The 24,999-nt window shown below is 40.4% G+C and overlaps 4 protein-coding genes and 1 pseudogene across 7 annotated transcripts; 4 read left to right on the top strand and 1 right to left on the bottom strand.

Moving 5' to 3' along the window:
- Positions 1 to 335: 335 nt before the first annotated feature.
- Positions 336 to 1,158, top strand: LOC146719978 (uncharacterized; annotated as a pseudogene).
- On the top strand, positions 1,153 to 11,778 carry LOC146719977 (uncharacterized). Of its 4 annotated transcripts, none has more exons than XM_085489355.1 (6): positions 1,153 to 1,343; positions 1,992 to 2,175; positions 2,325 to 2,521; positions 6,729 to 6,938; positions 7,448 to 8,451; positions 9,175 to 11,778. In XM_085489355.1, the coding sequence occupies exons 1-6, from the start codon at positions 1,184 to 1,186 to the stop codon at positions 10,438 to 10,440; spliced, it is 3,021 nt and encodes a 1,006-aa protein (XP_085345481.1). In that variant the 5' UTR covers positions 1,153 to 1,183; the 3' UTR covers positions 10,441 to 11,778. The 4 variants fall into 4 exon arrangements, with proteins under 4 accessions (XP_085345481.1, XP_085345482.1, XP_085345480.1 ...); XM_085489356.1 differs by having other exon boundaries at positions 1,153 to 1,374; positions 2,095 to 2,175; XM_085489354.1 differs by having other exon boundaries at positions 1,153 to 1,374; positions 9,178 to 11,778.
- On the bottom strand, positions 2,777 to 5,760 carry LOC114931646 (carbohydrate sulfotransferase 11). The gene is made up of 4 exons (XM_029303775.2): positions 5,310 to 5,760; positions 4,472 to 4,797; positions 3,895 to 4,081; positions 2,777 to 3,475 (listed from the first exon to the last, which is right to left on the bottom strand). The coding sequence occupies exons 1-4, from the start codon at positions 5,409 to 5,411 to the stop codon at positions 2,966 to 2,968; spliced, it is 1,125 nt and encodes a 374-aa protein (XP_029159608.2). The 5' UTR covers positions 5,412 to 5,760; the 3' UTR covers positions 2,777 to 2,965.
- Positions 10,745 to 14,135, top strand: LOC146719976 (uncharacterized). The gene is made up of 4 exons (XM_085489342.1): positions 10,745 to 10,749; positions 12,859 to 13,138; positions 13,949 to 14,031; positions 14,114 to 14,135. Exons 1-4 carry the CDS (start codon positions 10,745 to 10,747, stop codon positions 14,133 to 14,135), a joined length of 390 nt encoding a protein of 129 aa, XP_085345468.1.
- Positions 14,108 to 24,522, top strand: MED1 (Mediator complex subunit 1). Its single transcript, XM_029303776.2, has 7 exons — positions 14,108 to 14,238; positions 14,313 to 14,446; positions 14,886 to 15,024; positions 15,099 to 15,318; positions 15,458 to 15,683; positions 15,943 to 16,174; positions 17,037 to 24,522. Exons 1-7 carry the CDS (start codon positions 14,152 to 14,154, stop codon positions 21,792 to 21,794), a joined length of 5,796 nt encoding a protein of 1,931 aa, XP_029159609.2. The 5' UTR covers positions 14,108 to 14,151; the 3' UTR covers positions 21,795 to 24,522.
- Positions 24,523 to 24,999: the final 477 nt, after the last annotated feature.

Here is a 24,999-nt window from a genome sequence, read left to right as displayed (position 1 = left end):
CGCGCCAGCCAATCACGGCGCGGGAGCTCGCGCGTGCGCGGCGCGCCGGCCAATAGGAACGCGGCGGCCCGCACAGGCGCGGCGCGCGAGCCAATAGGAGCGCGGGAGCTCGCGCTGCCACGCATGCGCGAGCCAATAGCAGCGCGGGAGCTCGCGCAAGCGTGGTATCAGTGAAGTAGCTAGTTCAAACTTGAGAATTATTGTTCGGGCGCCATTCAGTCGCTCTTTTTGAATGTTTTCTGAATACTTTTTTCATCGCGTAGAATTCAAAAGATGAAGAAAAGAAATAATAATAATAATAATATTTATTACGAGGGGGTAACCACTCAGAAAATATGTGTACACCTGGACTTCTGACTTCAAGACTTCACCGGACTTCATCGGATTTCATGGACTTCGTAGACTTCATCGGACTATGCCGGATTTCGTCGGATTTCGCTGGACTTTGCCGGACTTTATCGGATTTCATTGGACTTTGTCGGACTTTACTGGATTTTATCGGACTTCGAGGAATTCAACGACTTCAAGGAATTCATCGGACTTTGTCGGATTTCATCGGACTTTGTCGGACTTTGTCGGACTTTGTCGGACTTTATCGGACTTCGAGGAATTCAACGACTTCAAGGAATTCATCGGACTTTGTCGGATTTCGTCGGACTTTGTCGGACTTTATCGGACTTCGAGGAATTCAACGACTTCAAGGAATTCATCGGACTTTGTCGGATTTCATCGGACTTTGTCGGACTTTGTCGGACTTTGTCGGACTTTATCGGACTTCGAGGAATTCAACGACTTCAAGGAATTCATCGGACTTTGTCGGATTTCATCGGACTTCGTCGGACTTTGTCGGACTTTGTCGGACTTTATCGGACTTCGAGGAATTCAACGACTTCAAGGAATTCATCGGACTTTGTCGGATTTCATCGGACTTCGTCGGACTTTGTAGGACTTTGTCGGACTTTACTAGACTTCATCGGACTTCGAGGAATCAACGGACTCCTGACAGGTTGTACACCAGAATTCAAGAGTGGTTACCCCCTCGATTTATTATTATTATTATCTCGCGAGGAAAAAGTGCGCGGTTGCCGCGCATGCGCGGGAAGAACGGTCGCTCGAATCGGGCGCGAATTCTCGAGGCCTCGAATGGCCGGCGCGGCGTCTCGCGCGCCGGCCGACTCCGAGGATGCGGGAAGATGGCGGCGGAGTCGGGCAAGGTGAGACGTGCCGTCGAGGACGCGACGCCGACAGCGACGACGGCGACGACGGAGAGGGAGGACGCGCCGCGCCGACGTCTCGAGTATTACCGATTTCGCATCACCGACCTCCTGTACTACGCGCTTTCGGTCAGTTTCTTTTTCGCGGACGTAGCAACAGGTGAACAAAGAGTACTCTGTCCCCTTCTCCCTCTCCCAAACACGTAATACGCATGCACGGGGTGTCCCGGGATTTTGCAACCCTCGATGACAGGTGTCAAGTTTTCCGGCTGACGGATTTTGTGCGCGAGAAAAAAGGCCTTTTTTTCCATCTATCATTCGAGTATGAATATTTTGACATTTTTGCGAAATTTTTTAGTCATGTCGATACAATTTTCTGAATATTAATTTTCTTGTTTATTCTGTTGTAATTACTGATTTGAATTTACGGGACACCCTGTATATAAAGATATTTTTTTTTTCGACGACGCTAATTAAGATTATCGCAATTTTGCTAAATTCTGTAACTTTTTTTTAGAAAAACTATCCAACTTTTTTTTTAAATTTACTTCTAGTTTATTTACAATAGAAAGAAAAAAATATATATAAATAATATGATAATTTTTATTAACGTTGTCGAAATATTTTTTTCTTATTCTAATATTTGTCATATGACGTTATACTTATATATAAAATACTTGCATACTCAAGGCATGCGATTGTAAAAATTTGCATTAGTGGGAAAAGCTTTTGTCTTTGTACAGTGAACACTTTGTAAGATATTTTTCACACACACAGACAGCATTGTATGTGTGGGATACCTTTTGCAAGGCCACTCAGCGTGGGGATGCTTTGCAATGGGTTTCACCATCTTACCCGCTTGTGTTACCCAACTATTTAGTTTGAGATGGCATCGCAGCGACGGTTCTCTGTGGACTGTTCACTGGTTATGGCACTTCTTGCTGCTCGGCTTTTTGCACAGGTATTTTATCATTTATGTTTTTGCACAATTTCTTCAGCCAGATATTGTTTTCCTAGTTTCTTGTAAATTTATATAATATAATTTATATGTAAGTTATAATTTTATTTCATTGATTAATTATTCATATCTATTTATGTATTTGTCTTCAGGTATCTGACGTTGTTTTGCACCGCAATGCACTCTTTGAGAAATAAATCAAGCTTCAGCAGAGACAAGAGCTGGGTCTATCGACAAGAGAGTGATATATGTATGCTGCATTTGTTTGAATCGTTTATGGGAGCTGCGCCACAGTTGATACTACAGCTGTACATTATTGCGAAATTAAATCATGCTCCACTTTCAACGAGTAAGTGTTATTTATAATTTTTTTACGCTTCTTTATATATAATTTTGGTCTACATTTATAGATACATTTTATGTATCTTTTTCTTCTGCTTTTTCGTAGTATCTCTTTGTTCTTTTATTCTACCTGAATATATGCTTATTTAATTTGAAAAGATTTTTAAATCTAAGAAAATTATATATATATATATATATATAGATATTTTATTTACATTTAATACAAATGTTTGAATATACATATATACAAATTTCTCTCTGCGAGAATATTTAAGAAATAATTTATAAAGATTATCTTATATCATGTTTGAGGGAAAATTTAATACTATATTTCTTAGATATGTCATATAAAATAATCACAAGCTGTCTGTATAAAAAATGCAATAAAACATGCGATGTATTCATATAAATGAAACACGTAATGTTTTATGAAATGAAGCAGGTGGATGTTTCATATAAACGAGTAGTCGAATAATTTGAAATCGTTCTCGTAGATTTTGTAAATCTCGTCGAGAAGCGAGCGAGGTATCCCGGTAACGTATTCGTTGAGCATTTCCCTGTTAGTCGCGCCCTGAGGATTGATGTTTCCCGGAAGTCTCACATCGTAGAGATAATCGTGCAGTCCTGCGTCCTGCACGAGGAAGCTTTGATCCCGGTCCAGGGTTTCTAGCTTCAGTATGTAATCGTAGCGGAGCGCGCACGGCTCGCAGGTGCGATAATACGGCGTCCAGTGCTCGTCGAAGTGCCTCTCCTTGGCGATGAATCGCAGGAATTCCGCGAAAGTTGGCTCCAGTCTCGTCGTATTCTCGCCGGATTGCCGATACTTGAGCACGATCCGCCGTCCGAAGCGTTTGTAGTAATATTCGCGGCCCCGCCTGTGCTCCAACTTGTCCCTGTACGCGGACAGGAGACGCTCCAGCGGGTGTCGCACAATCAGGAATTTCTTGGTTTCGCTCACCTTCTGAAAATTTAACGCACATCTCAGATCTGACGATTGCGATATCAAATTATTGTATAAAATTATTTTGTATATTTAAAGTTTCTCTATTTTTTTTATTTATTTTATATTTATTATAATTAATTTGATGGAGGTACATATGCTTACAAGCATTTATTTTAGATATTTTTTTATATTAATATTTGATTAATAATTTATTTTTATTTACACAGACATTTAATTTATATTTTTATTATTTTATTCATTAGGTTTTTTAAATTTATATTATTTATATATTTTTTATTATATTTTATTTATATATTATATTAAAAATTAATTTTTATATCATATTTATTATACATATATTTTTATTGCATTTTTTAATATGTGTAATCATGATTGATAAAAATAGCAGTCTTAAAAAAACGGAGTATAAATCTCACCTCGTAGGTCTTATTAAAATTCTCGTCAAGTCGAAACTTCTGTCTCACAATATCGCTGACTTGTATTAGGTTGCGTCGAATTGAATCCATAGTAAAGTCCGTCAGAGCACCTCTCAATGCGGCAAAATAAATCATCCACGTGGAACTTGCTGCTTTATATATAGGGCACCACGATATCTTGTGCTCCCTTCGAATCGAATTCTTGATTATCGTTCAAATTCATTTTTATACTCTTCTTTATTATTTTATAAATGTTTAATTTTTCTTCTCAGATCTCGTGAATTATATGTAATACATTTTTTTATATTAATATTATATATTGTATATATATATATATATATATATATATATACATATAATATATATATAAATACACATATATATATATATATATATATATATATATATGTGTGTACTCAAGTAGCAAACTGACGTCACTAAACGTCAAATGACGTCACTAAACGTCAAATGACGTCATTAAATATCATTAAACGTCAAATGACGTCAGTTTGCTACTTGGGATATTTATATATAGATTGTTTTCGAAAAAAAAAAAAAAAAAATGTTTTTCACTTACGTGTCGATGATCATGTTAGTTAGCGTGCCTTCCAAGCGCGATTCCTTATTCAGGCTTTCCATTGTTTTGCACACGCGGGCCACTCGTCGTCTTCTGCTGTCCAGCTCCCTTTTAACATCCTCCATCTGATTTTGCGACATCGTTGCACGCGGTAGTATTATTATTTCGGACGCGTATTCCGACGCCGCATACCTCGGCGATGCGGTCGATTCTATGTTTGTCTTCCTCTCCATCATGTAAGTTCGCGTTAGGTTCGTCGTTATTAACAATACAACGGTGCCGATCGTCATCAATAGCACGATCGATTTTATCACCGTTACTTGTCTCTGTAATCGATGTAACAAATTTGAACAAAATTTTTTTATACTCTTACATTTGGATTTATTTTATTATTAGTTTTTTGTTATGACATCATTTTGACATTCAATGACGTCAGTCTGCTACGGGGGATAACAAAAAAGCAGACTGACGTCATTTTGACGTTCAATGCCGTCAGTCTGTTACCATATATAATAATATATGGTAGCATATATATATAATAATATACTAATATATAGTATATTATTATATATATGCTACCATATATTATGATATATGGTAGTAGACTGACGTCATTGAACGTCAAAATGACGTCAGTATAGGTAGTACATATATATAATAATATATTAACATATATAAATAATAAAAAATCCAAGTGTGCGAGTCAAATAACGTCATTTTAACGTTTAATGACGTCATTTTGGCGTTTAATTATATCACTTTGCTACTTGGGACCTTTTTTAGAACGTTTTTATTGTAGAAAAAAAAAATTAACACTTTGGACATCACCTGGACATACCTGCTTCAGGGAAAAGAGCCTTTTCGCGAGGTGATAAGAACCGGTCTTCAGTAGAAACGGATAGACGGTGAAATTTTCATTGCCGTTCGACGCGTCTATCATGTTTGAAACCTAGTCTAGAGGAACTACCACGTTGTATCACTGTACCACATATGTCGAGCTTGGAAAATTGGAATATGAAGAGAGAGAGAAAGCGAGCTATCTGATGAAGAGAAGGCGCTATTTTTTTTCCTTCACCACCGTCTCTCCTCCCTCGCAACGTCCTTGTTCGCCCCCGGGGCAGATAACTGGATGGCGGAAGGGATCCCGATTGTTCCTTTATCTCTCGACGCTGTTATCTGACTCTTCTCCGGAGAACAATAATAATGCGCGGTGACGCGAGAGAGAGTGAGAGAAAGATCCTCCCTCGCGTGCTCCTCTTCGGTTTTAAATATAAAGCGACGTAACGCGAAGCGAAGCGAAGCGTATTCAAAAATAGAAGCCGAAAGAAAGGCAACGGATCGTCATGGAAAAAATATAAAGTTTCTCGCACTTCCTTTATTTGCCTCTTCTCAAGGTCTAATTAGTTGCGCGAGGTGGTGGAATATATGAAGAAATATCTATATCCTCTGTGTTTTTGTGGCACGAATAAGGATCGAATGATAATATAAAGTAATAATAATATTTTTATTAATAATTTTAATGAAAGTTAATCGATTATATTAATAATAATTTTTATACATTTTTTCTCTTATATATTCCTTTGCGATATCAAGGATATATTAGGAATTAGGATTTAATTTTAGATTTTGTTCTACGACGATTCAATGTTATATATTTTATATTTATGAATTATATTTAGAATGTATAGTTTAGAATTATATATTTATAATATATAATGTAGAATTTTATTTAGAATATATAGGCAAAATTATATAATTATATTTATGAATTTTTAAATTTATTCTATATAACATTAATATTTATGTCTATAGTATTATTTAATATATTTAATGTTAATATTATAATTAATATTTATATTTATTATGAATTTACATTTATATATAAATATTAATTAAAATTTAATATCATATTAAAATGATTAATATTATATATAAATATACATTAACATTATATAGAATATATTCATAAATATAATTATGAATACATTCTACATAATGTTAAATATATTTATGCATAATATCAATCATTATAAATATAATTCATAAACATAATTATGTATATTCCAAATATAAATATATATATGTATATTTCTAAGCATAATTTTCTAAACTACATTCTAAATATAATTCTATATATAAATTATATATTAATATCATCAAATAATATATAGTTATAAGGATAGATTATATTAATTTAAATAGTAATATTATAAAAATATTACTATTTAAATTAATATAATTTTTTATTGTTGTCCAGGTGCTTCGGCCGTAGCTTCCTTTTGTTCCCTGACATGGGCCGTGAGTACGTACATGAGAGCCATGCACAATATCAATCGCGAGCGCAGCAACGCGACCTGGGTCGCTCTCGTTTTTCAAGCCCTCTGGCGTGGCGGTATGTTGCTGTCCAGAATCGGGGTCCTCGTGTTAGCCGCCATTTTTTTGAGAGCGTGGTTCTTCTTGTTTCTGGGTAAGTCTCCCCAACAAGAAGGAAAACAAGGAAAGAGAGTTTATTATTAAGAAAAGCGACCAGTCCTTATCATCAATCACAAACATATGTGATTTGCTACGCGATTTACAATGTCCTACCACATCGCTTCAAGATTTTTCAAGGAAGGAACTCGGATAGCAAGCATATGTCATTTAATGACGTCAGTTTGCTATTTGGGAGTTAACAAATTAGAAATGTAAAATAATTAAATTTATTTGAAAAAAAAATGAGATTTATATCAAAATCAAGGACAAAATTGATGTAAGTTAGTTTCTGTAGGATAAAGAAATATAATGTTAATATACATATTTATATATAATATTAATATTATAATATTGATTATTTATGTAATATTAATATTTTTATTAATATGTATTTATGTTATATAAAATAAATAAAAAAATTCATAAGAGTCTTCTGTAAATTAAAACACAGCATTGAGCTGATGATTTTGGTATGAAAAAAAACTGAATAATCGCATTTTGCAGGTCTGCATTGGCTGTTCATGACCATCTGGGTGATCCTGCAGAAGACGGAGTTCTGCCCAACCGTGTGGGAGGAGCGCATCTACAATTGCATCATCGGGCTGATCTACTGCTTCGATTTTTTCAATTTGCGCGAGGGCAGGTCGCGTTACCGCGTCCTCGTCTTTTACACGGTGATCGTGGCGCAGAATCTGATCCTCCTGATCATGTACGCGTTGCGTTTCAAGGACACGATCGCCAACGATACGATGATCGCAATAGCGTCCGGGATAATCGGCGCTATGCTTGTCGGTTTGACGAGCATGTCGTTGTACTACGGCAAGTTTCACCCGTCGAGGACGACGACGACGTCTACGAAGGGAATCTCGAGCCGGAACATCGACGAGAACTCGCACGCGACCTTGAACGCTGCAAAGACCGACAGCCCTGGCAAGTCTTTCAAGCTGTTCTATCGCGGCTCCCACGTGTCGTTGCACCACTCCATTGACATCTCGCCGAGGACCGAGGAGGGCGAGGTGGCCACCGACAAGCAGTCCCTGCTGACGAATATCGCGCAGATTTCGGACTGCGCCGAGGAGGGCATCGTGAATCGCAACTACAGCTCGGAGAACGAGTCCAACGCGAGCGTCGTGCGGGTCTCCACCGAGTGCGAGAGGCCGCACAGTCGTGTTGGTGCGAAGCATCAAGAGGAGATCGCGTCGAGCGACAATAATCCGGAGAACGGCAGCCCGGCGTCCCTGTATCCGGGCCTGCTTGACATCGACTCCTCCCGAAAGCGTCACGGCATCTACGAGCACGATATTACGTCGCAACTGGACGACTGGCGCGCGCCCGACATACAGAACATCGACCTGCTTGATCAGCTCGACAACTCCGAGCGGAACAAGTCTCTCTCGTTCGATTCCTGTTCCAGCAAGGTGAACGGCGCGTTGGACGTTATCAAGAACAGAGGAAAATTGACGACCCCAACGCCGTTGGAAAGCGGCAGGATTTTCGATATAGAAAAGGTAGAGTCCAAGGTCCTGCAGAAGCAGCAGCTCTTTCACAGTTTATTTTTTATCTTATTGAATTTAATTTTTATATTTATATTTATAAGTATTATTAATAGTATATACCAGTATATGTATACTAGTGTATACTAGTATATTAGTATAATTATTAATAGTACATACTAGTATTATTACTTATTATAATATATATATATATATATTAAAATATGCTAAATATTATATACTATATTACTATTATATGTACTAGTATATACTATAAATAATAATTATACTAGTATTTATTAGTATATTATAGTAAATAATAATACTAGTATATACTAATAAATAATTTATACTTGTATATTAGTATATATACTAGTATAATTAATATAATACACTAGTATAATTACTTGACATAATATACTAGTAAATACTAGTATACAAGTATAATTATATTTATTAGTATATACTAGTATTATTATTTACTATAATATACTAGTAAATACTAGTATAATTATTATTTATAGTATATACTAGTATATATAATAGTAATATAGTATATAATATTCAGCATATTTTAATACGCAATTATATAATTATTTATTATATTTATATAATTATACTATATACTAAATATACTATTATATATTATATACTATACTATTTATGTATTATATTATTATATACTATATATATTACTATATACTGATGCACATACTAATTTCTTTATTGTGTTTCCAGCAGCAACAGCAACAACGGGACGACACGATGAGTTGCGTGACGTCGATCCACGATTACGAGAACGTGTGTCCACTGGGTATCGCTCGGCCGCCGTGGTGCATCCGCAGCTGGAAAGGCTACATGGACATCGAGACGTACATCCACGACGACAGCGTGGTGCGTGACTGTCGGCGAGACACCTTGACGAGTACGACTGGGACGACGTACAGCTCGGAATATTCCGACGGTATGATTTCGCGCGGAAAGCAGGACGATTACGCGGACGCTCTGACTTACGATCTGGTAGAATCCAAGGATAGATCCAAATCTTCGTCTTACGGCGACAACACGTTTTCCGCGTCCTCCGACGTCGACGATCGGACGGCCAGTCTGTACGTCGCGAAGCCGGTGGTGATCGACGACCGGGGCGGCATGCTTGCCCTGGACACGATCTTAGAGGAGCGCGACGACTCGTCGGACGAGAATTTCCCGCATGGGATGGAGGCGTCGCGCGACTGTTCCGCGAGCACCCTGGTGAGCACGATAGACCAGATCAGGCGCTACACGGCGGAGAATTCGCCGCGACACGTTTACCACACCACCGAGACTCAGTGGGAAGATCTGAGCCCCAAGAACCTGATGGCGCGAGCGAGCTTCGCCCGGGTGCTTTTCGACAACGACCTCAGGAACTCCTCGACGACGGTCGGCCCGGTTGATCTGACCGCGCGGGACGTCGAGAAGCGAGAGATAGACGCCATGAGGGAGTTTGTCCGGTGCTGCGCGATAGAGTCCATCAAGAAGACGCCTCTGATAGAGGCGATTCTATCGGACTCGCCGATTTTAGGTAGTAGAGCGAGCAAGCTGGTGCGACAGGTCACGTTCGCGGATCCCAAGGACGAGTTCGACGCGAGCGAGGGCGATCTCTACGTGGAGATGAGACCCCTGGTGTCCGTCGAGAACGGGGAGAAGACCGGCGAGACGGAAAGCTCGTTCAAGAGAAGTAACCCGACTACGATTTCGGAGAAATCGCCGGACAAGGAGAATCTGGCGCCGATTAGGTTCAACACCAGCATCAGGCGGATCAGCAACATGATGTACGACAACGGCGATGGCTGCGACAGTCGTGCTTGGACCATAGAGAGAGACGACAAGAGCGACAGATCGTTGTGCAATGTGCGTTTCAATCTGAAGGAGAAGAGACACCTGTTTCTGGAACAGGTTCTCTCCCCGGTTCCGAAACTCTGGAACAAACGTATCTCTTTTCATCCAAGCACCAAAAATTTGTAGCAAATGGCTCTTCGGATCTAGCGAACTCGTTAAATCGAGTAATTGATTGGAGGTTCAATTTTTTAATCAAACATTTATTGTAGTCAGTAATTTTTTCATTCTCATATTGTAAAATATTCAGTTTGACGTTTAATGACGTAGTTTGACGTTTAATGACGTCAGTTTGACGTTTAATGATGTCAATTTTACGTTTAATGACGTCAATTTGCTACTTGGGTCCCCAGGTAGTAAGCGTACGTCATTTTGACGTTGAATGACGTCATTGGATATAAAAATGACGTCATAGACGTTATTAGATGTCAAAATGACGTCAGTTTGCTACTTGAGTCATTTTTATCGAATACAAAAAATTATAAACAGCGAGTAATCCTTCATATTATATATATTTGATAACTTCAATCGGCAGCTCAGTTTTTTTATCTTGCTCAAGTATTCTCATTTATGTTTTAAGAATTTTCTAGGATTTTTTTGTAAGACTTTTGTAAAATAAGCTCACGAAACGTGATTAGAATTAATTTTAAATCCATCGGAATATTGAATATATATATTTTTTGTGATGATGTTATCAGTTTTTTCCACGCGTATCTGGAGATTAATCAGGAACATGATATAGTTGAATGCAGCGGAAAGGATTAAGAATAATCACACCATAGTACAAATGTACCGCAGTATATTACGTCACTCGTTAATTTTACACCGCACAAACTGTAAAACTTTTTATCCACGACTTTAAGCTGCACCGCGTTTTATCTTTATAGATGACAGAGAGTGAACGCGATGTTAGCGTGTGATACGCGCCGTCCTCCATTGTTATAAAGACATATAGTTATAAAAATATACAGGGTGTCCCAGAACTGGCGGAAAAGTTTGTAATGGCAGATTCCTGGTATTATTTGAAGACGATTTTTCCTTAGTGAAAATGTTGAGAGAGACCATCATTTTTAGCATGTCCCCAATTTTTGTTACATATTATGTATCTTTATAACTAAGCCTTATATTAAAATTCTATTAAAGCAAAGTTTACCTAAATTAACTGAAGAATGTAGTTCTGTTAATATTTTATTTCCACAAGGCTTAGTTTTCAAAAAAGCCTTTATTTTCAACTGCTTATAATTCGAAAATTATTGGTGTCTCGACATTTTCGCTGAGGAAAATTCGTCTCCGAAATCTGCCATTAAAAACTTTTTTACCAGTTCTGGAACACCCCTGTATATAAATATTGCGCTTTTGCGATCCTTTTAATTAAATGTATATAAAATGACATATTTTGTATGTACACCGAGATTATTTTTTTAATTTTTTACTTTTATATGTACAATAAAAAGACTTTGCGTAAAAGATGTGAAACGATTCAGCATTGTTCAACATGAAATATTCGAATTATGTATATTATTATTATTAAAATTCAAACAAATTTTCTCAGCTCTCGGAGAAGTTTTAATAACATTTGTAATTTATAAAAGTCGAGATAAGATAGATTTGTCGCACAAATTATTTTTTAATTTAATATAAATTTTGTCTTTTAAAAATTTATAATTATATTTGTAACTTGATATATCAAATTATGTTATACTAATTGTATTAATATCAAATTATATATAGGGTGAAAAAAAAGTAATAGAAGATTGATGCTCTTTAAAAGATAAATAATTTATGCTATAAATATAATTATGTATAAAAGATAAAATGATTTATATTAAATCATTATTATTGTTAATTAATAATAATTACAAATTAGAAAGGCTAAAATAATAACTATACAAATTAAAATTTTATTGTTAAAATTCAAAGAAATTTTCTCAGCTCTCGAAGAAGTTTTAATAACATTTGTAATTTATAAAAGTCGAGATAAGCAAAATTGTCGCACAAATTTTTTAATTTAATATAAATCTTGTTTTAAAAATCCCTGATTATATTTGTATAACTTGATATATAAAAATTTTACATTAATTATTATATATAGGGTGAGAAAAAAAGTAGCAAAACATTGAATATAATTTATGCTACAAATATAATTATGTATAAAAGATAAAATTTATATATATTAAATCAAAATTATAATATATAATAATTTGTACAACAAAATTTATTTCGACTTTTATAAATCTAAAAATTATTTTAAAAAAGCCGACAAAATTTCTTTTATATAAAATATATATATATATATATATATATATATATATATATATATATATATATATACACACCCAGATAGAGCCACAGTAATTATGACATCATTTTGATGTCAAAATGGGTATATATATATATAATATATTAAAAATTATATAAATATATAATTTAAAAAAAAAATTTTTTTGTTGAAAAAAATCCCTAGATTCTTCGCTGAAAAATTCCCCAAAAAGGAGAACTGACGCGCCATCTGGCGGCGCGCGCTTAGGTTGGGTTATATTGGGTTAGGTTAGGCAAGAGATTTCCGCGAGCGAAGCGGAGTCCCTCGGCGCTTCGTAGCGATTGCGACGTGAGAGCAGACGTGGACGAGGATATTGGGTCGAGGAATACGGGAGGACGGACCTGGATCGGTCGCGTTCGCGCGGTCGCTCGAATTTCGCGGCCCCGGGGAAGCCATGACCGGGAGAGCGTCGTCCGGAGTCACGACGCTGCGATAGCGCTGCTCCTGAAAGGGCCGTTCCATATCAGCGACACATGGATGCGACCAACGGGCAGAAGCCCCACGGGGGTGAGGGTGATTTTCTTATTTTTAGAGAGTTAATTAGATACGTCAATTTCGAGAAATTATAATAGCTGATGACACGGTTATTAATTTTATTTTGTAAAATTATTTTATTTTAAATATATATATTTAATTTTTATAATTCAATCTGCACGTTTTTTAAATATGATGATTATTGGAGAAATTATTCTACTATTTTTATTTTTACTTATTTATTTATTCAATTTTTACAACTCATTTAATTGTCTGTTCAATTATTTCGAATCAATTATTTTATTATTTATTTTTATTTATTTATTCGAAAAAAATAGTTATATTTACATAACACATGGTATATTTATTCTTGATAAAACACTTAGTCTTTGAATATGTTTAAAATTATAATTTAATGTAAATTTATTATAAATATATATATATATATATACATTAATTATAAATTTATTATAAATATATATATACATTAAATTATAATTTTAAACATATTCAGAGACTAATGTGGAAAAGTGTTTTATCAAGAATAAATATACCATGTGTTATGTAAATATAACTATTTTTTTCGAATAAATGAATAAAAATAAATAATTGAATAAATAATAAAATAATTGATTTGAAATAATTGAACAAACAATTAAATGAGTTGTAAAAATTGAATAAATAAATAAGTAAAAATAAATGGTAGAATAATTTCTCCAATAATTATTATATTTAAAAAACATGCAGATTTAATTATATATATATGATATAATTTAAATATCTTTTATGCAAGGAAAATGAATTTATGACAATATAGATTGATAAACTAAACTTGTTTTGCAGCGGGACAATCCTCTGGAGGAGGAGGAGGAGCAGCAGGAGGAGGAGGAGCAGGAGGAGGAGGAGGAGCAGGAGGAGGAGGAGGAGCAGGAGGAGGAGGAGGAGGAGGAGGAGGAGGAGGAGGAGGAGGAGGAGGAGGAGGAGGAGGAGGAGGGGGAGGAGGAGGAGGAGCACCTATCTCCTCCGATAAGGGTAAGGAGTGGCAAATGGAGCTGCTGATGGAGAAATTGCGTTCCAAGGCCTCCACGTTCAAGCCTTTGGTGGAGACGGCCAAGAACATGCGTATGGCCATGGTGAGTGGCTTCCGTTACTTTGAAAATTGTAGGTGCGATTGTGAGAAATTATAAAGATTTTTTTCTATAAACAGGATAAGCGATTCGTGATCGACAGCGTAGAAAGGAATCAGTTGCAGAAATGTTTGGACACCCTACAACATTCTATCAAAGTCACTTCCTTCCAGTCCATGGTGGAGCGGCTGGAAAGTTTGGCGAGACAATTAGGGTGGGTGTCTGCTACTTATTTGTGTAATAACATGCATTGTTACTTTCTCAGCTTCTTAGTGATTTTTAGACCAGACTTTATTAAGCTTTATTATTTCAAACAGAATAAATATTTTTATTATATCTATGATTATCAAAAGCATGTCGTTGAAATTTATATTTTAATAATATACAAATATTATAATTAAATTACATCAAATTAGTTGGATTTTTTAAATATCAATATTAATAAAATAAAATAAAATAAATAAATAACATAAATAAAATAAAAATAAATTATATTAAATAAATTAAAGTAGACTCAATTATATAATAAATAAAGTGTTATTGTAATATATATATGTGGTATATTTTATCATATTTTCAAATTTGTAATTCATATCTTCTGATAGTAATACTGTTTACATAAATTGATCTTACACCATTGTCTTATTACGCAGATTAAAGTTCATGATGTCTGGTCCTCCAGGCACAGAAATATTCATATCCTCCGATATGTTCTTCTTGGAAGTTCTGTTGGAACCGTCAGGACTTGTTAGAGACGTCAAGATCCATCACGAGGGAAAGAGTGAGCAACAGGTGACTATCATATGCTTCTTTTTCTCATTACTTTATTTCGAATTTACTAACAATCTTGAAAATTGTCCTTGCAGAGCTGCGAAGCGCTGGCATCGGCTCTGTCGCGCGGCGACTTCGTCGACTTCACCACCCAGCTGGAAGGATTGGCATCGATATATCAACTGAACGCCGATAAGAAAGTCAAGTGTAAAGCATTCAGTGCTTTGCAATCTCTGGAGGCTGATCTGGGTGTTTTGGCGCAGCTGCAAACATTTATGAAGGAGCCATTCAATCTGGTTCACAAGAGTCCCGTCGGTTAGAAATTTTTTATATATCTTGTATAGCTTGCGTTTCGCAGATAAAACGTCGAGGAAGCTGTTATTTATTTATTTATGCACAAAAGTGCATTTATATGTTTCTGCGATGCATAATAATTTACTGAATCGTTATCCAGGAATTTTGGAGAGAAGAAGAGGCGGCCGTCCGATGAAGTTGACGTATTTCGTCTCGCCATACGATTTGATCGACGAAGAGAATCAAACCTACGATGTTCTGAATCCCGATGTCATCGTGAAACGGAAAATCGGTCACTCGGTAACCGTTTGTATGGAAGGTTCCATGGGTCACAAGCTTCCCACATCTAGTATTATAACTGTAAATAGAAGTCCCACGGGCAAGAGGTACATTGGATGAAACCATACTTCTGATATTTATTTATTTTATTTATTTATTTATTTATTTTATTTTATTTATTTTATTTATTTATTTTATTTATTTATTTTATTTATTTATTTTATTTATTTATTTTAAGTATATTTATATATTTATTTTTATACAATATAATAATAACATTTTTATTGTTTATTTCTTATGCTTTTTCCGTTTCTTTAATTTGATTGCGATTAGAAATTCATGTAACAACTATGTTACTTCTTCCAGTACACCCTCCTACGCTCCGTTGACCAGCACAAACTCCTCCATGCTGCCCGCCTGCTTCGTGCTGAAGCTTGGCAAGAAGATGCCAATCTGTATGGAGCTGGTGAGGAGAATACAGAAAGTTACAGAGCTGGAGTGCGGCGACATCTCCGCACCACATCCTATGCTCAGCCTGATAATACAGCATGCAAGTGATGGTCAGCTGGATTGTCGCAATAACAGGGGTTTGTACGTGGTGAGTTGGCGAGTTTCATAAATATTTTTTAAGTTCTGATAACACTGTTAACAACAAAAAATGGCTTTTTTTAGAACATCAGAACGAGAGTTTCTTATAGTTTTTTAGAAGTTGAATTCCATTACGTCACAATTTTGAGAAATTTTTAATTAAAATTGCACAAAAGGGTTATTTTCAAAAACTTTGTCATATTAAATTATAACTATAATAAAGTGTGTTGTTAAGGCTTTCAATCGTCAAAAGGAATTTTTGGTATCCAGTCAAGAAGACTAAATATGAGCTGTAGATGCTTGCGAAAGTTAGCTGTGACTTACTTAATTAGGTCATTTTAAGGATTTTTGCATTCAATATGGAGATGTCAAAATAAAAAAAATGTTTTTTTAATATAAATCTGCCATATTGAGTCCACCAACTTGAATTTAACAATTTTGACATTGGATTCGTATTCAGTGACTTAAAAAACCTTTAGGATTAATAAACATAATTGAAATTTATTTTATACTTACAGCTAATTTCCATAATACATCCATTTAACCACGGATATCTTATTAACCATAATCAGTATCAAAAATCCCTTTTGAGGGTTGAGAGTCCTAACAATATGCTTTACTTTGATTGCATTAAACCTTCTCTAGCACGTCACATATTGCAGCTGTAATATAACAAAGTTCCTGAAAAAACCCTTTTCTGCAACATTAATAAAAAAATTCTCAAAATTATGACCTAACGGAATAATTTTAGCATCCAAAAACCCATAAGAAACTAGCCTTCTTCTTAATTTGTTTAAACAGTGTAATATGCAAAATACCTAGAAAATAGATAAAAGCCACTTGATAATTCCTCATCATTCTTGAATTTTCAGACCTTACCGGATCAGCAGCACTGTTACTTCATGACGGAGAACAAGAACATGGAAGGCGTACTGGTATGCAGTATCCCCTTCACGCATCCGGCGCACGTGCCGCAGATCCTAGTGTACCTGCGGCAGCAGGCTCTCTTCAACAGCCTGGTCGCGAGCTGCGTCCGACCCATGGCTCGCCAGGATCCCGAGCACACAAGCATCCTCGAGGTGAGCGCTCTCTCGTGGCAGCACATCAGCGTGAGCGTGGAGCACCCGTACGAGGAGACGATGGCGACCGCGGAGCTGGATCTGACAGACATCTCGGCGCTCAAGTGCCGCCTCTACGGGGTGAGCATGACGACGAACGCTGAGCAAACGTCGGACCTCAGCGGCAGGGTGTTACAACGCTGCCTCAGCATCCCCTTGACCATGCGGACCTTGCTGAAGATCTGGGAGGGTCATTCCCTGCCCGCGGTGATGAGCACTTTAACTGGTGGCAACAGCAGCAACAACGGAAACTACAATCTCAATCTTGGATCCGGTGGAAAAGACCAGACCGGTCAGAACGGCACCGCGTCCGGCATGCCGGACTTCACGAACGGCGAGACGAAGGTGAAGCAGGAGCCCGGCCTGAACAATGGCAGCAATGGATGCATGGGTGGCAGACAGAGTCAGCAACAACAGCAATCTTCGTCGTCGTCGCTGTCTTCGCACCAGTTGCAGCAACAACAGCAGCAGCAGTCTTTTTTAGATGCCGGAACGGAAAATAGTATCGGTTTTCCGTCGTATTCCGGCCAATCCGATACGACGACCTTGACCATGACCTTGGGTGGTACCACTGGGACCAACAACGCCACCGCGTCCATGCTGAACCCGTTGCAGCTGGGCGCGCTGCTGGGACAGGCGAAGAACTCCCTGGCGGGTAACTCGAGCTCGAGCGAGCGCGCTAAGAAGACCCGGAAGAGGAAGTCCGCCGGCGCGGACGGCCTCTGGCGCAGCCCGAAGCGGAAGGGCGACGGCGAGAGCGGAAATTCCGCAGAAATTCTACTGGAAAGCTCGAGCTCGGAGAACTCGACCCCGCTGGGAACTCCCACCGGCGGCAGGGAGAACCTCGCGTCCGAGACCAGGACGTCCACGCCGACCTCGGCCGCGAGTTTAGCGAGCGGGATCGACTTCTCGAACCTGGACAACAGCACCGACATCCTCGGCATCGATAAGAGCGCCTCGGATTACGAGTTGGATAACTCGGAGAGAGACAGCGAGGTCGTGGAGGTGCAGCAGCACACTAGCGGCGCGGAGCAGCAGGACCTCGAAGAGCTGATGAAGCCGCGCGAATCCTCGTCGACGACGCGCAAGTCGAAGAAGAGCCGCGGCGGCGAGGACAAGAAGTCGAGTCCGACGGCCGGCTTCGTCGACGAGACCAGCAGCACCAAGAATCTCCCGGTCCCGCCCTCGGTGAGCATCACCCCGATCTCGTGCGGCAACCTGGACCAGGCGACCGCCGCCAATTACAACTCCGTGCTGACGGGGATGGGTCTGGAGAAGCGACCCGGTATCGAGATCATCCCCATCACCTCCTCGCCGTCGCAGACCAGCCTCCCGAGCTCGATCACCATCACCCCGATCGCCGGGCCGGCGCCGTCGCCGAAGACCACGACGGAGGAGCGTCAGAGGAGCGATCGGAAGAGCGGGAGCAAGAGTAGCGGCAGCAAGAGCGGCTCCGAGGACAACAACAAGAGCGGCGGCAAGCTGGAGAAGCGACGGAAGCGAAAACGGGAGGACAGTCCCATGGGTCCGCCGGACAAGGTGCCCTCTAGCGGGTCCAAGCAGCAGGAGCTCTCGAAACCAGTGTCGGTGAGCATCAACAAACCCAGCACGGAGCAGTCGCCACCTGGCGGCGGCTCGCTGAGTTCTTCGTCGAGACCCACCTCGCCCGCGGCGGTGAGGAAGTTCAGCCCGTCGCCGACGCACACGAGCTCTCTGGCCACCCTGGTGGGCAAGTCCAGTCCTACCCTGAAGGCCGGTCAGTCCGCGGCAGCGGTGGCCGCCTGCGGCGGCAAATCCGTGCAGAGCCCCAAGCACTCCCCGGTCTACAGCAGCAGTCCGAAGCATAACACAGCCAACGTGGTCCCCGTGGTGCCCATGTCGGTCCCGATGTCGCTGTCCGTATCCACGATACCGAACACGGTGTCGTCGGTAGCGGTGTCCGTCCCGGTACCAGCGAACGCGAGCCCGAAACACGGCAGCATCTCGTCCCCGAAGCATGGCAGTTCAGCGGCTAGCAGCGGTAAACCCAGTATGTCCGCCCTGAAGTCGGCGGCGAACTCGCCGTCGGGGAAGAGCGGTGCCTCGGCGGACGCGACGGCGACTCCGTCCAAGATCAAGTCGTCTTCCTCCTCGTCGTCTTCCGGGAAGGACTCCTCCGGTCGCGGAGACAAGGAGCGACGAGCGTCCTCGGTTGTATCCTCCGGTGGCTCGACTGGAGGCCATCAGAGTCCTAAGACCAAGTCGTCGTCGTCCAGCGTGAAGCTGAAGCAGCTGGAGATGATCCCTCCACCTGGTGAAGCCGCCCAGGTCTCCTCCTCCTTGTCTTCCGCGGGGAACAGCGGCGGCAACACCCCACCTTCCGGGCAGGCTGATGCCAGCAAGTCTGCCATCGCGGCCCAGCAGGCGCGGAACCGCAAGAGCTCCCTCAACGCCGTTATCGACAAGCTGAAGAACGCGCAGCACTGCACCGAGCCCGACGTTTGTGGCAACGGCGGCGGGAACCAGAAGAGCGGTCTAGGAAGTGGGCAGAAGGAGAAGAGCCTGAGCGGCTCGTCGACGAGCGGCGGCAAGAGCACCGTCGAGGGCGGGAAGTCGTCCTCCTGCGTCGCGAAGGACACCAAGAACCTGGCGTCCGAGTACATGGTGAAGCACAGCTCGGACGGCATCAAGATCACCATCAACAAGACCCGGACCAAGGACTCGAAGCAGTCGGCCGCCAACCAGAAGCTGTCCTCGTCCTCATCGTCGTCCACCTCGGGGACGATGGCGACGTCGTCTTCGGGGACCACGTCGTCGTCTACGGGAACTTCTTCGTCGTCGTTGTCGACGTCCGGCAACGTCATCGCCGGGAGCAACGGCTCGCCGAAGACCCACACAGGTCTGAAGCCCGGGGTGAACTCCGGACCGGCGTCGAAGAAGCCGCAGACGCTGCAAACCCCGCAGAAGCTGTTGCCTACGAAGATGATGCTGGCCGCTGGAGGTCTGAAGTCGGCTACCTCGAGTCTGCTGAACACCGCCGGAGGCGCCGGCGTCCCCGGGGGAAGCCTTCTGTCGAAGAGCGGTTCCTCGAAGACGACGGCCGCGCCGAAGACGGGCGGCTCCGTGGCGACCGACCTGAGCCGCGGCCGCGACAAGGGAGCCAGACTGTCCAAGTCCGGCGAGAAGGGAGTGTTCGCGTCGAAAAGCCTCGGCGACGCGAGGAAGTCGAGCCCGTCCGCGCTGCGCGAGGAGAGCGACAGCGAGCGAACGTTTAAGTTGCTGGCCGCCCAGTTGCCGTCGAGTCTGCCGCCCCAGCTGGTGATGGAGGGTTTGATGAAGCAGCTGGACACCAAGTTTCAGATACCGAAGCTGTCGGCGCGCGCGAACGTCGTCGTTGACGCCGACAAGAACAAGTCTTCGGAGAAGTTACCCATGTTGCCAGATACCAACAAGCAGACTCTGGATGGTCTAAAGCAGGACCCGGGTAACAAGTTGGCGACCGGGTTGTCCACGTCGAAGTCGGAGGATGCGGGTCAGTCGAGGCGGGACCATTCGCAGACGAAGACTCTGGACAACCTGTCGATCGGTGGCGGCGCCTCCGGCGCCATGACCTTGAACCTCATCGGGGAGAACGCCGCGGGTCTTATGCTGCCTCCGCAGACGTCCGTCGACCCGGACGTGCCTACGAATCTGTCTATCCAGTCGATGGTGGACAGCGAGTCGTCCAGGAACGACTCGGGCAAGGACCTGGGGATAAGGCAGATGTCGAGGGACGGTCAGTATCTCCTGGGTAAGTTGGACGACGCGGGCGGCAGCGGAGGCGGGATTCTATCCAAGAGCAGCATCCCCGAGCATCAGCTGACGTCCTCGTCGGCGAAGACTTACGCGTCAAGCTCCGCCTCCTCGAGCGGAGGCTCCTCCCTCGTCCCCGAGAGTCTGAATCTGAGCACCAAGACGTTCGAGCAGCTCAAGTACAACAAGATGGCCGCGGAGGAGAAGAAGTCGCAGCAGACGTCCACGTCCACGTCCTCGTCCACATCGTCCTCGATCTTTTCATCGTTGAGCGGCGTCGCGAGCGCCTCTAGCGGCTCCGACGACAATCCTAGCGCGGTCATGACGTCATCGGACGGCGATCAGGAGGCGACGACCACGACGACGACGACGACGACGACAGCGACGGCGGCGGAGATGCTGCTGGACTTCTCGGCGGCCGGCAAGGACCCACTGACGTCCAAGACCGGCCACGGCATCCCGACGACTTTGACTCAAGGTCACCACCTGACGACGATCCCTGAGCGGGCGATGTCCCAGGCGGCGCCGGTGCGCCGCAACACGCCGCCTCCACCGCCTCCGCCGCCTCCGTTGCCCGCACCCTTTCCGCCGGCCGCCAGTCCGTCCGTCAGCGTCCACATCGTCAAGAGCCCGGCGCCGAGCCCACGCGTCATTCCGCCCTCGCCGCACTCATCTGCGTCGCCCTGCCTCATCGACGACGACGATCTCATGGACGAGGCCCTGGTCGGGATGGGCAAATGAAGATTGCTTAAATTATAAGAAGGAAAATGTGTGTGTGTGTGTGTGTGTGTACGCGTTGATGTCGCTCTCTGTCTCTCTTTCTTTCTCTTTTTTTTCTCTTCGGGTCTTTCTTCAGCTTCTGTAATCCTATCAAAATTCAAGAATTTTCCCACTTACCAGACTAACGTTTAATGATGTCAGTTTGCTATCTGGGGGATAACAACAAATATATACCCAAGTACTAGGTGTGTGCATAAGTCTTTTCCGGTTTAATTAAAAGAAATGGCCCCAGCGAAGAGTACGCAGCGTATTAATTTAACACGTACGTCATTTTGTTCGTCTGACATAAAACTACAAACACACACAAGTTGAGTCCGCCAAAAACTAGCGTCTTTGTTTTATCATTCAGTGATCATGTCGCGTTTTGTGCCTGAAAACGAGCATTTGCGGCACGCATTGATTTTCTTTATTTAATCAAAAGGAAAAGGCTGTTGAAAGTCATCGTTTGCTGGTAGAAACATATGGTGAACACGCTTCATCGATTAGAACATGTTTTTGACATGGTTTTGACAATTTAAAAGTGGTGATTTCAATGTGAAAGACAGTGAGCGCTCTGGTAGACCACAAAAATGCGAAAACGAGCAATTGCAGGAGTTATTGGATGATGACTCAACTCAAACTCAACGGCAATTAGCAGAAGCATTACATGTATCACAAGAAACAATCAGCAGACGTTTACGAGCAATGGGAAAGATCGAAAGACGACCGGAATGGGCCAGAAGACATGGCAAAGTGATTTTGTTACTCGACAATGCGCCGTCTGACACAGCAAAACCAGTGAAAGACACCTTGAAATCGCTTGGATGGGACATCCTTCAGCAACCGCCGTACTCCCCAGACTTGGTGCCATCTGACTATCACCTTTTCACATCAATGGGGCACGCGCTCGCAGAGCAGCACTTCAGCAATTTCGAGGAAGTTAAAAAGTGGCTCGACAAATGGTTTGCCGCAAAAGACAAGCAGTTTTTCTGGCGTGGTATTCATAAATTACCTGAAAGATGGGCGAAATGTGTAGAAGCCGGTGGCCAATATTTTGAAGAAAAAAAATTAATTTCTCTTGAAAATTACGTGTTTTTTTTTTTTTTTTTTACTAAAAAACCGGAAAAGACTTATGCATACACCTGGTAGAACAGAAAATCAAAATAATATCATTTTGACGTCATTGATCTTTGGAGTTCAAAATGATATTATTTTGATTTTTTGTTCTACTTGGGTTGGGATATCGAACTGTGCAAGCTAATGACGTCATTTGACGTCAAAATAACTAGTGCAAGCTAAATGACGTCATTTTGACATTTAATGACGTCAATTTTGACGTCATTGATCAAATTTGGAGTTCAAATTTGATCAATGACGTCAAAATGATATTATTTTGATTTACTTGGGATAAGATGTTAAATTATATATACACATATATATATATAAAATTATATTTTTTATATATAATATATATGTATATAATTTTGTAATATGATATAACAAAGAGCAAGAAACTGAAGAATTTTTTGCTAGAGTAAAATTTTTTAAATTTTATTTTTGATTTTATTTTCAACACTTTTTCAGAAATTGGAAAGTTGATAACATTCAAAATGCATTGGTTCTAACGTGTCCCAAGTAGTAAACTGACATCAGTAAACATCAAACTGACGTCATTAAATGACGCATTTGGGTTTTATTTCGATAAGGTAATTGAAAGATCTCTCGCTGAAAATTGTTTAAATTATAAATTCATAAAAATTTTATTTTTTCAACGTTTAGAGAATTATTTGAATTTTATGATGAGCCACTCTGTATTTCCGGTTAAATCTCTGAAAATTCGTCATGTTGAAGTTTGATCCCTCGAGAAATGATGATTTCCTTAATCTTGAGATCACTCTAGATCCAGGATTTTGCTTTCTTCCGATATTCTTCCATTGTCCTTTATCGTACTTTGTTTCGAGAAGACATCCCAGATAACAAATTGACGTCATTAAACGTCAAAATGACGTCACTTTGACGTCTCATGACATCATTTTGACACTTAATGATACGTCAGTTTCCCAACCCAAGTAGAATAGAAAATCAAAATATCATTTTGACGTCATTGATCAAATTTAGAGTTCAAATTTGATCAATGACGTCAAAATGATATTTTGATTTTCTGTTCTACTTGGGAAGGAGAACAGAAAAGTCAATATGACGTCAAAATGATGTCATTTTGACTAAATATTGACCAAAATTGACATAAATTTAATCAATATGACATCAAATTGACATCATTTTGACTTTTCTGTTCTCCTTGGGTTGGGATTACACTTCCTAAGTAGCTTATGTCTTTTTGACGTCAAATGACGTCATTAGACATCAAAGTGACGTCATTAGACATCTAATGACGTCAGTTTGCTATTTGAGCTTCCATGATACTCGAAAAATCTTATAATAAGAAAATTAGATCTTATTTGAAGTGTGCGAGAGAGAAAGAGAGACAAAAAATATATGTATGAGATATGTAAATATTACACATGTATATATAATACATGAGAAAACATTGTAAAAATGGCGAAAAAATGTACATGTATTATATATTGACTGTGCGGTATAAATTAATTTATATACATGGTGGACGATAATTACATACGTCTTCTTCATCGCCTCGCAGTTGAGAGGCGTATGTAGAGCTTCGATAAAATAAAAATTATCCTTTTTTATACTCGTGTGTTGTACAATTTTAATGGTTACAAACTTGTGCGTTAAATCTTGAGATCTCTATCGTTTATTATTGTTAAGCGAACTTTTGAATTCTTAAATATATATATTCTTTTCCAAATTCTGCTCTCTCTTTAATCATATCAGCTATTTTAACGAAGATTTTTTTTCATCAATATATCGATATACAAATTTGTATTTGATTTCTAATATTATATTTATATAATTTATATAATTTATATAATATAAAATTAAAATTATGTTATTATTATACAACTTGAAATTACAACGATAATCTTAAATTATGTAACATTTAAAAATATCACTGCACGGTGAATGTTATTTAGTATTATTTTTTTGTTTTGTTGAAAAAAAAACTGTAATTCCTTTTCCTTACAGATTAAATTATTTTTAAACTGCTTTGTGCGAATATAACAAATTTATTTAATACAAACTGTAATAGAGTTTTTAATCGACTAAA

Source organism: Nylanderia fulva, unplaced genomic scaffold (assembly GCF_048542155.1).
Source record: "Nylanderia fulva isolate GAGA-0341 unplaced genomic scaffold, ASM4854215v1 Scaffold80, whole genome shotgun sequence".
Lineage (NCBI taxonomy): Eukaryota > Metazoa > Arthropoda > Insecta > Hymenoptera > Formicidae > Nylanderia > Nylanderia fulva.
This window is presented reverse-complemented; position numbering and strand designations above follow the sequence as displayed.